The following is a 12722-nucleotide window of genomic DNA, read 5'->3' as shown; positions in this document are numbered from 1 at the left end:
AACATAGGAAGATTAAGTTCGATATACCTGAGCTCAGAATGTTAAGATGCATCTTTTAGTGAGGGTGATTTTTACATTCTGGGTTTGAAAATACCACTGTAAGTGGTTATTTTCCTACCTAACCATCCAGTGTGCCTCTGCTGGCTTGTGTATCGACTATCTGGCTTTGAAGTGACAGGGGCTGAGGATGTGCATTCTGTTCAGACAGCCATGTGGGGGGTTGAGGTGTGTCATGCCTTTCCAGGTTGTCAAGTCTGGGCTGAATTGACCAGGGCTGCATTCAGAGTAAGGGGGGTGGGGAGATTTTCACACCTGAATGGGCCTGGTCTGGCAAGGACCATGCAGTCTTCACCTCCTGCCAGGAAGCTGCACCAGAGAGGACAGAACCGGGTTGAGCAGGGCAAAGAGCATATCTGCCACAGAGAACAAAAGATTTGAGATTATAGGCCCAGATCCCAGACTTTGAGATCACTTCTGGGAAATCAAGAGGAACCTTTGCCAAAGAGAAGAGCTGGAGAAGCTGAGGAGGAATACTGCCCATGTGATGTTTCCTGTCTGGGGTTGGCTTGCATTGGTTACTTTTGCAAAGGAAAGGGAAAAGGTCTCTGCTGTGTCCCGTGCTTGAGGAAGATCTCCAAGGGCTTGAAGAAGAGCTTACCTCCTGTTCTGAAGGCTCAGGGACACATCCTACACCCCCAGCTCCCCTAAACTTCCTTGCTGGGAGTTCTGACCTGCAAAAAGGTGCCTGCAACTGTTCTGGGCCTCTGGAGGTTGTTCTGGCTGTGGGAGCAGGAAAAGCAATGCAATGACAAAAAGCACAACAAGACATCCGTACCAGTTTCTGATGCATTGCTGAAGAAACTGACAGCGCCTGTCCGCGGCTCGAGAAATTAATGCACGCCGCATCAGGTGCACAGATTTCCGAAGTCTGAGATCACCCCATAGATTCTGATGCAAACCCTGCTGTGCAGCTGTAAGAACCCTTGCATCGTCCTGGATTGTTTGGCATTGAGGTGCCAGGTCGGTCACATCGTTGGAGGGGAATCAGTAAGAAACAGACGTATCGCCTCTCTGGTAAGAAACTGACGCATCACCCCCCTCGCAGCAGTAAGGAACTGATGTATCATCTACTCCGCATCACCTTCCCTGCATGTAATTAATCGACGCATCACCTTTACGACCATTTTTGTGTGCCCGACGCATCCAATGTACTTTGTGTGAATAGTGTTGCATCTGCAATTTGCTTTGAACAGAACTATTTCTAAAATTTGAAAGTCCTTTTTATTACTGTATTGTGGATTTGTAGTTTTGGTATTGTTTAGATAAAGATGACTTATTTTTCTAAACTGGTGTGGTGTCCATTTGTAGTGTTTTCACTGCATTAGTGTATGTAGTCACAAATGCTTTACCCTGCGTCGGAAATAAGCCTGTCTGCCCGTGTCAAGCTACCAAGATGGTGAGCAGGACTTATTTTAGAAGTGTACCCCCTTAACCGGACTAGGGAGAAAGGTCCCTACTTGGACAAAGGTGCAAACCCTTGCCAACTAGAGACCCCCATTTCTAACAATAAGCCTACAGAATTTTTCATGGGTTGGGCAGGTCTCCTGACCGTTGCTTCACAAGTAACAGGGAAGCATCTTGCAGGCCTACAACTTCCTGTATATGTAGATTTGAAGTGCAGATATGCACTTGCCCTTGTGAACCTATGACAGTAGCATCTCCCAGTAAAGGCAACACTTATGTAGGAGAACGGACAGCCGTCACAAATGCAAGAGCAGGAAGACTAGACTCGTCCACTTTTGTGAAGCAGAGCTTGTGCTCAGCTTTACAAGTAAACCCATACAAAATCCAATACGCCTAACCATCCCAACACTACATGTGAATGCAACAGACTTGGCTTCCAAAAATACACAACCAAGCCTATCAGCGTCTGGTCTACAAGCAGCCTATTCGTCAGATCATTGTTAAATTTATTGTAAACAGTCCAGAATAATTTACTGCAGTATGGTTCTGCCGGTTCATAACCTTTGCCTCATCTTGCACACCGGCCTCCTTCTAAAACCGCTATTGTATTTCAGGAGGTCCCTCTTTCCGATTCCTAACACTCAGGCACCTTATCCCTTCACCTGCTGAAAAAGGAGTCTCCCATTTCAGCTTTATGCATCTACAGCAGATACTAAAAGACATCCAGAAACCAGACTAACTGCAGAGGGCCAGAGAAGAAAAACCGGAATCAGGAGACTACCAGATCAAAGATGAGAAACACGTGACAATCCTCTGGACACTACACCTGTAAAGATTGCCCTGCAACACACAAATCATTGGCTCGTGACGCTGTCATACAAATGCATGATATAACCCAAAGGGAAAAGGAGTTGAGGAGAAGGTGACTCCAAGGGAAACAGGGGCGTTCTATCATATGTTTAATACAAAAAAGAAAGAAATTGATAAAAAACAGACTAGCAGTTTTCAAACTGATGGTTCACGTATTGCTCTTTATTAAAGTACAATTCTACATGATCCTTAGTTACAGTGTGCAAGCTCCACCACATCTGTGCTATTATCACTCTGTACACACACAACACAAGTACTGGGGGATACAGTCACAAGAGATCACAAGAAAGGAAGACAGGCACAAGAATGTAACACTCAAAACCTGGAGACAATAGGAAGCAGCAAAGCATCTGGAAGCGATGGGTCACAGTGCAGGGTTAGCCGGGGGCCCTACAGTCAGAGGCGAGCCTGCACCATTGTGGCATTCTGTCCGCTGGTCCTCGAGGTGTGCGTTATCTAGTTACAGGGTGACTAGTTAAGTGCTCATGTTCCAGAACGGACCGCATCGCCACTCTAGTTCACAACAGGTCTCCTGAAGTCTCGGCCAGCAAAACGAGCCTTGCACCCTAGCTCCTCTTCAATTCTGTAGCAATGGAAAAGAGGGTGACATTATGGTACGAGAAACCAGCAATCAACCAAATAAAATTAGTGCCAAGGTAGAGCATCATCTAGAAATGACCCCCCCCCCCCCCCCCCGAGTCAGTCTTTGACAATCACGAGTATAGCAAGTTGAAATCTAAGGATTTAAAGTTCAAACCGCTAGCACTTGACATGCTGGGTTGGACTCTAAACTGGAATAGATTCTATGCAGGTCATCTTCCAATGTCTTAGCCTCGCAAACAGTTTCCTTGGCCTGGTTAAATAGACAACTTCGTGTGTAAGAATAAAACCTTTCATGTCTACCCATATTATATGAAGTGCGTGCTTAGACACTTACTTTAGGATTTATTCGTGAATGCCCAGGATTAACAGGCAGCAAGCAAACGCATTCTAATCCACCAATGGTAGCACATAACCCTTGGGGTTGGAGGCACGCAGGACTTTGGACTGGCCATTTTCCAGTAGGCCACTGAACCTACATCTTGCTGAAGTGTGGAGTAGGATTCTCTGTGTATATATTGTAGGACTAAGTGCTTTGCTATGCAGTGATAATTTACTCTAATTAGACACTTTATCAGAATTTGTAGGTGCGCAACTATAAATAAAAAATTAACGAGTGTCAGCACAGAACAGCTCAGAAATTTAAAACTTATGGAGGGAAAAACCCAACCTGGTCTACTTGCCCATAGCCCCCGAAGTCCAAAAGTCAATCCTATTCCTTCAACTGCCTTCTAGTGAAGGTATCACTTAAATCTGCAGTCTTTTCGACCCCTACAAGCTCTACTTTACATATCCCCCCATGTTCATCTCACCCATGTGAGAAACCTTTGCACGTTTAGTTCTATGACGAAACGTCATTGGTTACCAAGAACCACACCATAGCCCTAATCAGGTTTTTCTGGCCATAATTTAGGAATCCATTCAGCAGCATGGGTTAGCATGAGCCCTCACAAAGGTAAAAACGAAGTCGCTGCACTGTTTTCACGCTGTCTGCATGAGCGAAGTATTATCATCCTGGTGAAGCCCATTTCATGTATTGTTATTCCTAGAGCACGAGCATCACTTTGGTGTACTGTTGACAAGAATGATCAGTAACCAAACTAACATGTGCTTTATGGCAATGCACAGACTTTTGCTCCTCCTACATTGGGTACTCATGGAAGTCAACTGTCCCTTTCTACAACCCTATGAAAAGCAACACAGCTCTTTTCACATAGCTGTACATACCTCAGTAGCTGATTGTATTTTGCGAGACGCTCCGACCTGCATGGGGCTCCAGTTTTTATCTGAAAAAGAAATTTGCACTAATTTGTGGGCACTGCATAACCATATCTTTCACCAACCCTCCTTCCACCGAGCCAGCAAAGGGATAACGGGCGCTGCTGGCTGGACAAGCAAATCATATTAGACTTTCTGCATTTTACCCACAGCACCTACTTCCCTGCGTTTGATCGATGTGGCGGGAACAATGAAAAGACAAAGCAAGACCATTGTACCCACACAGTAGCCATATTGCATAGTAGTAAATACATTTTTCATGTGTGGCCAATGGTTAAACAAATTTGTGCACAGTCCGCGGATTCGTTTTTTGTGTGTAAGGCGGGTGTGGCAGTCCCTGCAAACCACATGTACATGGGAAGGGGGCTAAAGATATTTGGATGGTAGACCAAGCTGCTTAACGGTAAGTGCAGTTTCCCAGATCATATATTTTGACGTTTTGGCTGAAAATAATTCAGTATTGGTGCCAGGTGAACTATCGACAAAGCACTTGTAAGAACAAGGATATTTTAATGTCTCTTGAATTACAGCTGATCTGCTTCAAAGGGAACGGTTATCAGTAGGGAGAGCAACAAGGCCTACTTTTTGCCTTGGATTTGATGCAACTTTGACAGAAGTGCACTGGGCTCCTGCTAACAAGGACTCCATTGCCAGACTTTTCCCAAAAACTGTGCAACTATACCCCAATAGGCAAAACCTTTAGTACCCTCTGTAAGTCCCTAGTAAATGGTACTCCTGGTACCTAATGCCTGAGGTACTAAAGATGGTCCCCTAAGGGTTGTAGCACGAAGTGTGCCACTATTGGACACCTAACCAAACTCATGCAAGACTGCCATTGCAGGCTGCTTGTTTTGGTGTAGACCCAAAGTGAAAACAAGATACAAGACATCCCTCTGTGCCATGTCACCTAACACTATGCAATATTTGTAAGTCCCCTCTACAGCAGGGCTTACAGCCCTAAGGCAGACTGCCTTTTATTACACGTGAGGACATATCTACATGAGCAAATCTGCCCCTGTGCTGGTCAGTTCTATTGCTGCCAGTACAAGTGATCAGGGAAGCCATTTTAAAATATGAACTGGACACTGGTGAAAAAGTTCTCCAGCTACATGATGGCTTCACAGAAGATACAGATGTTTGATATCAAACATCTTTTATTCATAAAGCCACATGGATTCCAGTGATTGATTGATTTATTAATACCTGCACCCAGAGTGCACCTTAGAGGTGCCCCTTGAAAACCTACCAGCTACTGGTGTGCTGCCTAACTGGTTTTCGCCAGCCTGCCACCAGAGGGTACCCCAGAAGGCCAGAACCCAAGCCTACTCTGGCAAGGGGCATTATCACCACTTCCCACAGGATGGCCTGCAGATTAGCATTCCAAGGAAAGGGAGCTTCAAAGGGCCCATCGCCTTTGGTATGCGAATCTGGTTTCTCAAGAAAGTAAGCCGACCCTTTTGTCCAGAGCCCTTTAGCAACATTTCCTGTATTTCCAGGTGACTATTAAGTAGACCATAGATGTAACATACCTGCCCTGTGCACAGACCGACCACCAGGTCTGCAATGAAGGTGTCTTCAGTCTCTCCTGAGCGATGGCTCACCATCACTCCCCAACCATTTGACTGTGCCATTTTGCAACTGAAGGTCAGAAAAAACAAATGAGGCAATGGATTAGTTTTTCAGTAACTGACACAGCTCATCTGAACCTCCGCTCTCGTAACATGGCGTGGGGGTGGCATTTGCTTCCAATACAGAATTTCCATTTGTAGTGGCACCCACATTAACTCTAAGATCAACTGTATTGCCATAGGGATTACCACACCATTTCCCCCGAGTCCTCTACATCCACAAGAACGTTCATAAGCTCAGCCAGGGCATTTCATGCCAGATTGCTCATAGGCTAGCTGGTATGGCTTAACCCCATGCACATATTCACAGTCTGACATTTCTAGGAGAAGACGTGCCGATTTAACATATGAGCCTAAGAAATCACTAAGCGATTCATAAATGATGCTATAATCTATGTGCTAGAACCTTTTGGGACCATCAATCACATACCCTTGCATGAGCAGGGAGCCTCTAAGTACCTAGCCCCATTTAGTCCTATAACTGCTGGTACTGGATTTCTTAAATTGAATTGTTATCCAAGACATCTTGCTATAGAGATCCACTTAGCTGGTAAACCCATGCAAGGGAAATATATGGCACAGTGACAGAGGACAGTTATGACCAGGTCTACTAAAACTAGCAGGCACCAGTAAGCTGGCCAGGTCATACGCAATTTCAACAGGACCTGCAGTTCAAGGTTAAATGGTGTATGGCCAAATGCACCTAACCTGACATCTTTGTATATACAAAGAATAGCAAAGGATAACTTGACCCCTTGTGCCTTTTCATAGCTTCACTTCACATTAACTTTTGTGCTTGCAAGTAGGTTCACATTAATCTATATTTTCACAAGACCATTACCCATTCTCATGACTTTGTTTACTCCTGCATCTCTAACCAGTAACGTATGACCAGGATCCCCAAAAACCTCCAGTGCACTTCCTCAGCCTCACTTACGCTTGGAGGGACTCTGTGACAGAGCCTATCTGGTTCACTTTCAGCAACAGACAGTTGCAAGCCTTTTCTTGTACTGCTTTAGCAATACGTTTGGGATTGGTCACAGTCAGGTCATCGCCCACCACTTGGAATCCAACGCTGCCTGTGAACTTGGACCAGGCTGCCCAATCATCTTGGTCAAAGGGGTCCTCGATGGAGACAACTGAGGGGAAAACAGTTTGATCATCGACCAGAAATAACCAGGCAGACCGCATGATTAACAGCATGATTAACAGACAAGCATTGATTAAGACAGTCTGCAAACCACAGATTTCAAAGCGTAGCACCACACTACTTCCATTAACAGATTATACAGGCCAATAACACAAAGAAAGAAATTGCAATTTGGTTCACCATGTATTGAATAGACCAGCGAAATCATGCAAGCAAGGGTCACTGTATTCTAAAGGCACAATCACCAAACAAAGACTTGCACACACAGGAATGTAAGACATGTGCGAACAACAAACAGAAAGTTGGGCATCAAACCTATTCAGAGTGAATATTTTTTTGGTCTGCCTTTGACAACTATACTGCTCTTCCAGACCACCAACAGACCCCTCGGCCCTCCCCAAATACCCCATCAATAAAGTACATCATACATTGAGTTTAGACTGCCAGCTAACCATATTGCATTAACAGGAAATTGATCCGAGTGAAATCAGATTTCCCTACGTGGGACCTTTACATAGATTACAAAAGCCTCACTTCATACGACGTGTAATGTACTACATTTCCATTTAATAATTTCTACAGTTCAATTCTGCTCCCAATACATTATAGATCATTCTAAATTAATGTTTGCCACAATACACTGAGGGAATCCAACATGCCAGTTGTGTGGCCGCCAGGAGCCAGAGTTGATGCCATGTGGTTTTATCTACGTGCAGAAACAAGATAAACAAGCATTTACAATGCAATAGGTCTCGCATTTGCAAGAGTTTGAGATATTGGCATTGTACATTATAATGCCTTTTATTTATGGGTTTTGAAAACCTGCAAGCAGTGCGTAAACACAGCTTGCAGGTTCTCAACACAAAAGGCATGGTCATTTACAATGCTTCAAACTCTTGCAAATGCGAGACCTTTGTGACACTCACGCTTTAGCTGTAAACATCGTAAGCTAAAGAGAGAGCGCTGCGATTGCTTCACGAGTAAACAAATAGAAAAAAAGCATGCTGTTGCCAATTGCTTTTCTATTTGTTTACTTTTGTTACAATGGCGGCACCTGCGCTTAGGCTTTTAACATCTTAAGCTAAAGTGCAAGTACTGTGATTGCTTCAAACTTAAAGAAATAGAAAAAAATATGCAATTTTTATTCTATTACCTGCTTTTGAAGCAATCGCGGCATTCACGTTTCAGCTTAAATTGTAACATGGGGTGTCCTCATAGGAGGTTTCAAAAAGAACAAGCATTTACAATGCAATAGGTCTCGCAATTACGCAAGTTTGAGCTATTGCCATTGTAAATGACAATGCCTTTTATTTATGTTTTTGTTTGTAAAACATACATAAATAGCATTGTCATTTACCATGCTAAGAGCTCAAACTTGCGTAAGTGCGAGACCTATTGCATTGTAAATGCTTGTGCTTACAGGTCCCAGACACGTTTTCACCCTGTCTTAGCTTGAAAGACATCTTCTCCCTGTGTCCCAAGATGTAATGCTCCTCTATCCACAAGTTTCTGCTGTCGTGACGTTGCAGAACTGCATCACGATTGCAGCTGCCACAGTTTGTCGCTACCAGGGGTAGGTTGACCAGGCGTACCGGATTTGCCAGGATGGTCGCTGTTTTTCACCAGCTGTCCGGACAGATTTCGAGAAGTTTAGCTCATGTCCCGGTTTTTGGAGAGGCTCGACTAAAAACTGGGGTGAGGTTTTCTTTATGTTTTACAAAGCGGGGATAGTTAGCCGTTGGTCCAAGAAAGCGAATTAATTCACATGCAAGCTACTGGGTTTGAAAATAGCATCTTATATATGTTCTTACTGCCTGTTTTGTAATTCTCTGCTGAGGAGCGCTGTCATTCTGTGCGCTCGCTTAACGTAACATTATAGTCCTTCTTCTAATTTTTTTTAATGTCCCGTTTTTTTGCTTTAAAATTCTGGTCACCCTAGCCAGGGCAGAAGCGAGCTCAATGCGCCACTGCTGCTGAAAGCTACGCTTGCAAAACTTCGCTAGAGCCCCCCGTCTGCCTCCTCCTCTCTCTCTCGCACTCTGTCAGAAACCAGCCGCATGCATGCACACCTCCAGTGACCTGCTAGAGCAAACATGGCAGCTTATGGAGTGATAAATAAAACAAGTACACAATAAGTTCCGACCCATGACACATTCTGAACCAATCTTCTTTCCTGTGGATCCTCCGGACCCCAGCAACGGATATATCTATCTGCCCCAGTGTAACGCGCAAACACACAACCCCTTTTGTCAACAGCAGGGAGCACTCACCCTGCAGTGCACTCAGCTGGCGGCGGTGCGGAGGCTGCTGTCCACCATGGTGGGCCGGTGTTACAGCACCTGTTATCTCCAGGCAGCGGGGGCGCGGTGCCCTGTCAGTAAAAGTAGGTGTGTGCCTCGCTCCGGGCCCCCTCTCCCGCGCGCGAAGCCCCAGCTCTCAGTCCTTCTGCGGCTTCCTCCCAGACTCTCCTTCTGGCAGCCGCAGTCAACTGCAAGAAACTGAGCTTGGCGGCGTCTGGTCAGCCCACCCCCGATTGGCTGGGCCCGCTGCGACATCGGAGCGCGCCGGCCCCCGTACCCACGCCCCATTTGTTGTGATATGCGCGCGCCGCCGCGGAAAAGGAACTGAGGGAGCCCGGGGTGAGCTGACAGCACTGGGCGAATGCAGCGGCCATCTGAAAGTGGTGCATTTTATGGGAAACAATCGGTGATCTCGGACTAGAAACCCCACAACATCATAACTGGGGCAAGAAGTATTCTTTAGCTGCAATTGCACCTCGATAATATGGTTAAACGATGCAGTAGAAATAAATTCCGAAAACCCCATCAAATTATTTTTCTACAGGTTTCACTACAGGACAGCAGAATGTAACGACACAATACGGACAACTCAAGTTCAAAGTCGTACATGCGTTCATAAACGCCCTTCACACACAGTGCTTAATTTGTTTTTTTTAGAGGCCCGCTGCTGAATGCCCGGGTTGCGAATACCAAGTTTGCTCAGTTTTGATTACGCCTCATAACTCTTTCTTGTACTACCCTACACTTCATATCTCTTGACCTGGCTTTCGCAGCTTATTTATTTTGCTATCTTTCTCAGTCTTCATTATTTTACTTTCTCTGAGTCGAACCACCAATATGAAAAAATAAGCCTTGTAGGATTTGTATGACAGGAAAGTTCCTATTATCCCTAATTTCATTGTTTTAATAGAGTAGCAGCCATGATGTGTAAAAAAAAAAAAAAAAAAAAAAACGGAAGTCAGGCACTTTTGCCTGAGACGGGGGCGGGGCCTGCAATCCAGCAGGAAGTCCCGCCCGCCGCCACAGCCGCCGCCGCCGAGGAAGAAGTGGAGCGATGAGACACTGAACACGCCGAAAGAGCCCGGTAAGTGGTGGGAATGGGGGTCACGCGCGTGTGTATGTGTCTGGAGTGCGTGTGTGTGACTGTGGGGAAGGGGGGTGTGTGTGAGCGAGTGTCTGCCGTGTGCCTGCGTGTGCATGCGCTCGCCTGTGTGTGCGCATGCAGAGGGGTGGGGGGGGGGGGGGGGGGTGGGGGCTGCCTATATGTGAAGCGCTCTGATACCTGATTCGGTTCGGGGCTGGGAAATAAAAAAAAAAAAAAAAAAAAATAAAATGCTGAGTTACTCTGCGCATGCGCGGGTGAGACGCGCGCTCCCGCGGTGAAATCCGCGAAGGAAACGCTCGTGTCAGATTGGTGTCCACTCTCCCAATAACGGGCAACATTAGGTCTGAAGCAGACTCTCTCAATGCTCACGCATTGAGAGTACGTCTGCTCGACCTAAAAAGGAGTTAAGGAGGACTACTAAGCCTATTGACCAATGAAAAGCCACCATTTATAAAGGACAGGGGCCAATCAAAAAGATAAGCTGAAAGTGGGCGGAGCTTCATGCCCTTATCCTGAATACAGCATGTCTCAAAGAGACAGCGCAAGTGCTGCCTAGGCGAAACCTAAAAACTAAAAATTAATGCATAAGCAGTCACCTAGGCTGTTCTGCAGGATTCAGTAGGCACTGGAAAAAGATTGTAGTTTCCAAGGCATGTCAAGGAGTTATCATGAGCAATATAAACTATGTTAATAAATATGAAGCCAGTGCACAGTCTTAAAGGATGAAGCGTGCTCTCACCAGTTGGCAAGTATGTTACAGTAGTAAATGACTGGAGCAGGATACAGGAGTTTGGGAAATAAAAATTGCCTTTAGGAGAAAATGCACCAGGACCATCCAAGGAGACTATCCTATCAAAATTCAGACTGACTTGTGGGAAGGTGAGAGAAATGTTATGTTTGGAATCGCAGATTACCATCTCCCCATCTAGAATTCACTTAACAAAGGGTATCTATCCTAACACCCTACCTATAATGTCCAAGCGTTGCTTTATTCTGCTGCCCCTGAGAGAATATTTAATACTTGTATTGTGGACCATCACATACTATGTGTGTCATGCTTCATCAGGTCACACCCTGGTCCCTAAAAACCAGGGTGGGCTCCACCATGTCCCGGGGAGCACTTTAAATATTGCTCTAATACTAACCGGGGTTACAAACATTGAAATTACAACTACTTCGAGGTCAACTCCACACATTTCTAATACACACCACATAATTAGACACCAAACCACATAATTCAAAACATCACAATTACAATGCACCACATACATCTAAGCCTCATCACAAGATTCCTCATGCCACAAAATTCAACAGCACACCACATTGTTTAACTCCACTACATACCCCCTCCATAAAATACCATTCCACATAATTACACTTCATAACAATCCCACTTCTCATAATGCAATACACCCAATAACAGTTACTATCCACACAATTCCACTGTTGCAAATGGTTTGCTTTAATTTTACTTACTCCTTTTGCTACCCATTGCCAGGGCTGGTATACTGTAATCCTCTCTACCAATGTGGCCACCAATCGCACTTAGCCCCACTTTACCCTTCCCAGTGGTTCCGCTTTTGATGCACAATTGCCAACTGCATTTACATGCCTGAGTGCATTTGAACCCTGCTTCTGTTGAAGGCGCACATCCATGGCTCATCTTCCAGGCTCCTGCCATTCTCTTGGCATCCAGGCCCTTGTGGTTAGATCTTTTGATTCAGATATGGCTTTAACACCCCTCCACTTAATTCCAGGGCATTACCTTATTACCTATAGAAATCCTTCAATATTTGACATTTTTCAGACAGCTGGTTCTCGATCGGGGACAGTTTCCCTTCCCTGCATCCCAGTGGAACCACTACTAGCCCCCAGCTGCAGACAATTTGCTGCATGTCTAAATACATAAAGACCCAAAGGAGAGACAGATTGCATTGCAAATGCTTGTTAAAAGTATAGTAGAACTTTCGGGTGAACTTCCCATTCATGGACTTGTTGTTGCAGCCTGCTAAGCAGGCCTGCAACTGGATTGCTTGTCCCCGGTACATGTTCAGCCAAAATATGAATGTTGTGGTATATGCCTATGCCCAAAAGGATTTGGGCGAAGCAGGATATTTGCAGAGTGTGTCCCTGTTTTTGTAGATCGTACATTATCGTCATATTGCCCATTAAGTTTAGGACAACTTTGTGCCGTAGGTGAGGTAGTAACACTTTCAATGCTAGGTGAACAGCTTGAAACTCTAGGTAATGGATATGGAGACTCCAGAGTCCCACATCCCGCAATTTTTAAGGTTCTGGCATGTGGAACTATTGTTATGTAGGAGGCC

At 45.2% G+C, this 12722-nt stretch overlaps 1 protein-coding gene and 1 long non-coding RNA gene across 7 annotated transcripts in view; one reads left to right on the top strand and one right to left on the bottom strand.

Moving 5' to 3' along the window:
• Positions 1–12722, top strand: part of LOC144754482 (uncharacterized) — a 620848-nt gene that overhangs the window by 321852 nt on the left and 286274 nt on the right. The gene's annotated exons all lie outside the window — the stretch shown is intronic.
• Positions 2476–12722, bottom strand: part of ENO1 (enolase 1) — a 59651-nt gene continuing 49404 nt past the window's right edge. For all 4 annotated transcript variants that reach the window (XM_078642309.1, XM_078642313.1, XM_078642310.1 and 1 more), the window contains exons 9-12: positions 6778–6979; positions 5742–5850; positions 4162–4220; positions 2476–2917 (exon numbers count right to left, since the gene is read on the bottom strand). In XM_078642309.1, the coding sequence (XP_078498435.1) occupies positions 2848–2917; positions 4162–4220; positions 5742–5850; positions 6778–6979 (440 nt within the window). In that variant the 3' untranslated portion in view covers positions 2476–2847. The remainder of the gene's footprint in view (positions 2918–4161; positions 4221–5741; positions 5851–6777; positions 6980–12722) is intronic.

The sequence above is a fragment of the Lissotriton helveticus genome, chromosome 5_1 (genome assembly GCF_964261635.1).
Source record: "Lissotriton helveticus chromosome 5_1, aLisHel1.1, whole genome shotgun sequence".
Taxonomy (NCBI): domain Eukaryota; kingdom Metazoa; phylum Chordata; class Amphibia; order Caudata; family Salamandridae; genus Lissotriton; species Lissotriton helveticus.
This window is presented reverse-complemented; position numbering and strand designations above follow the sequence as displayed.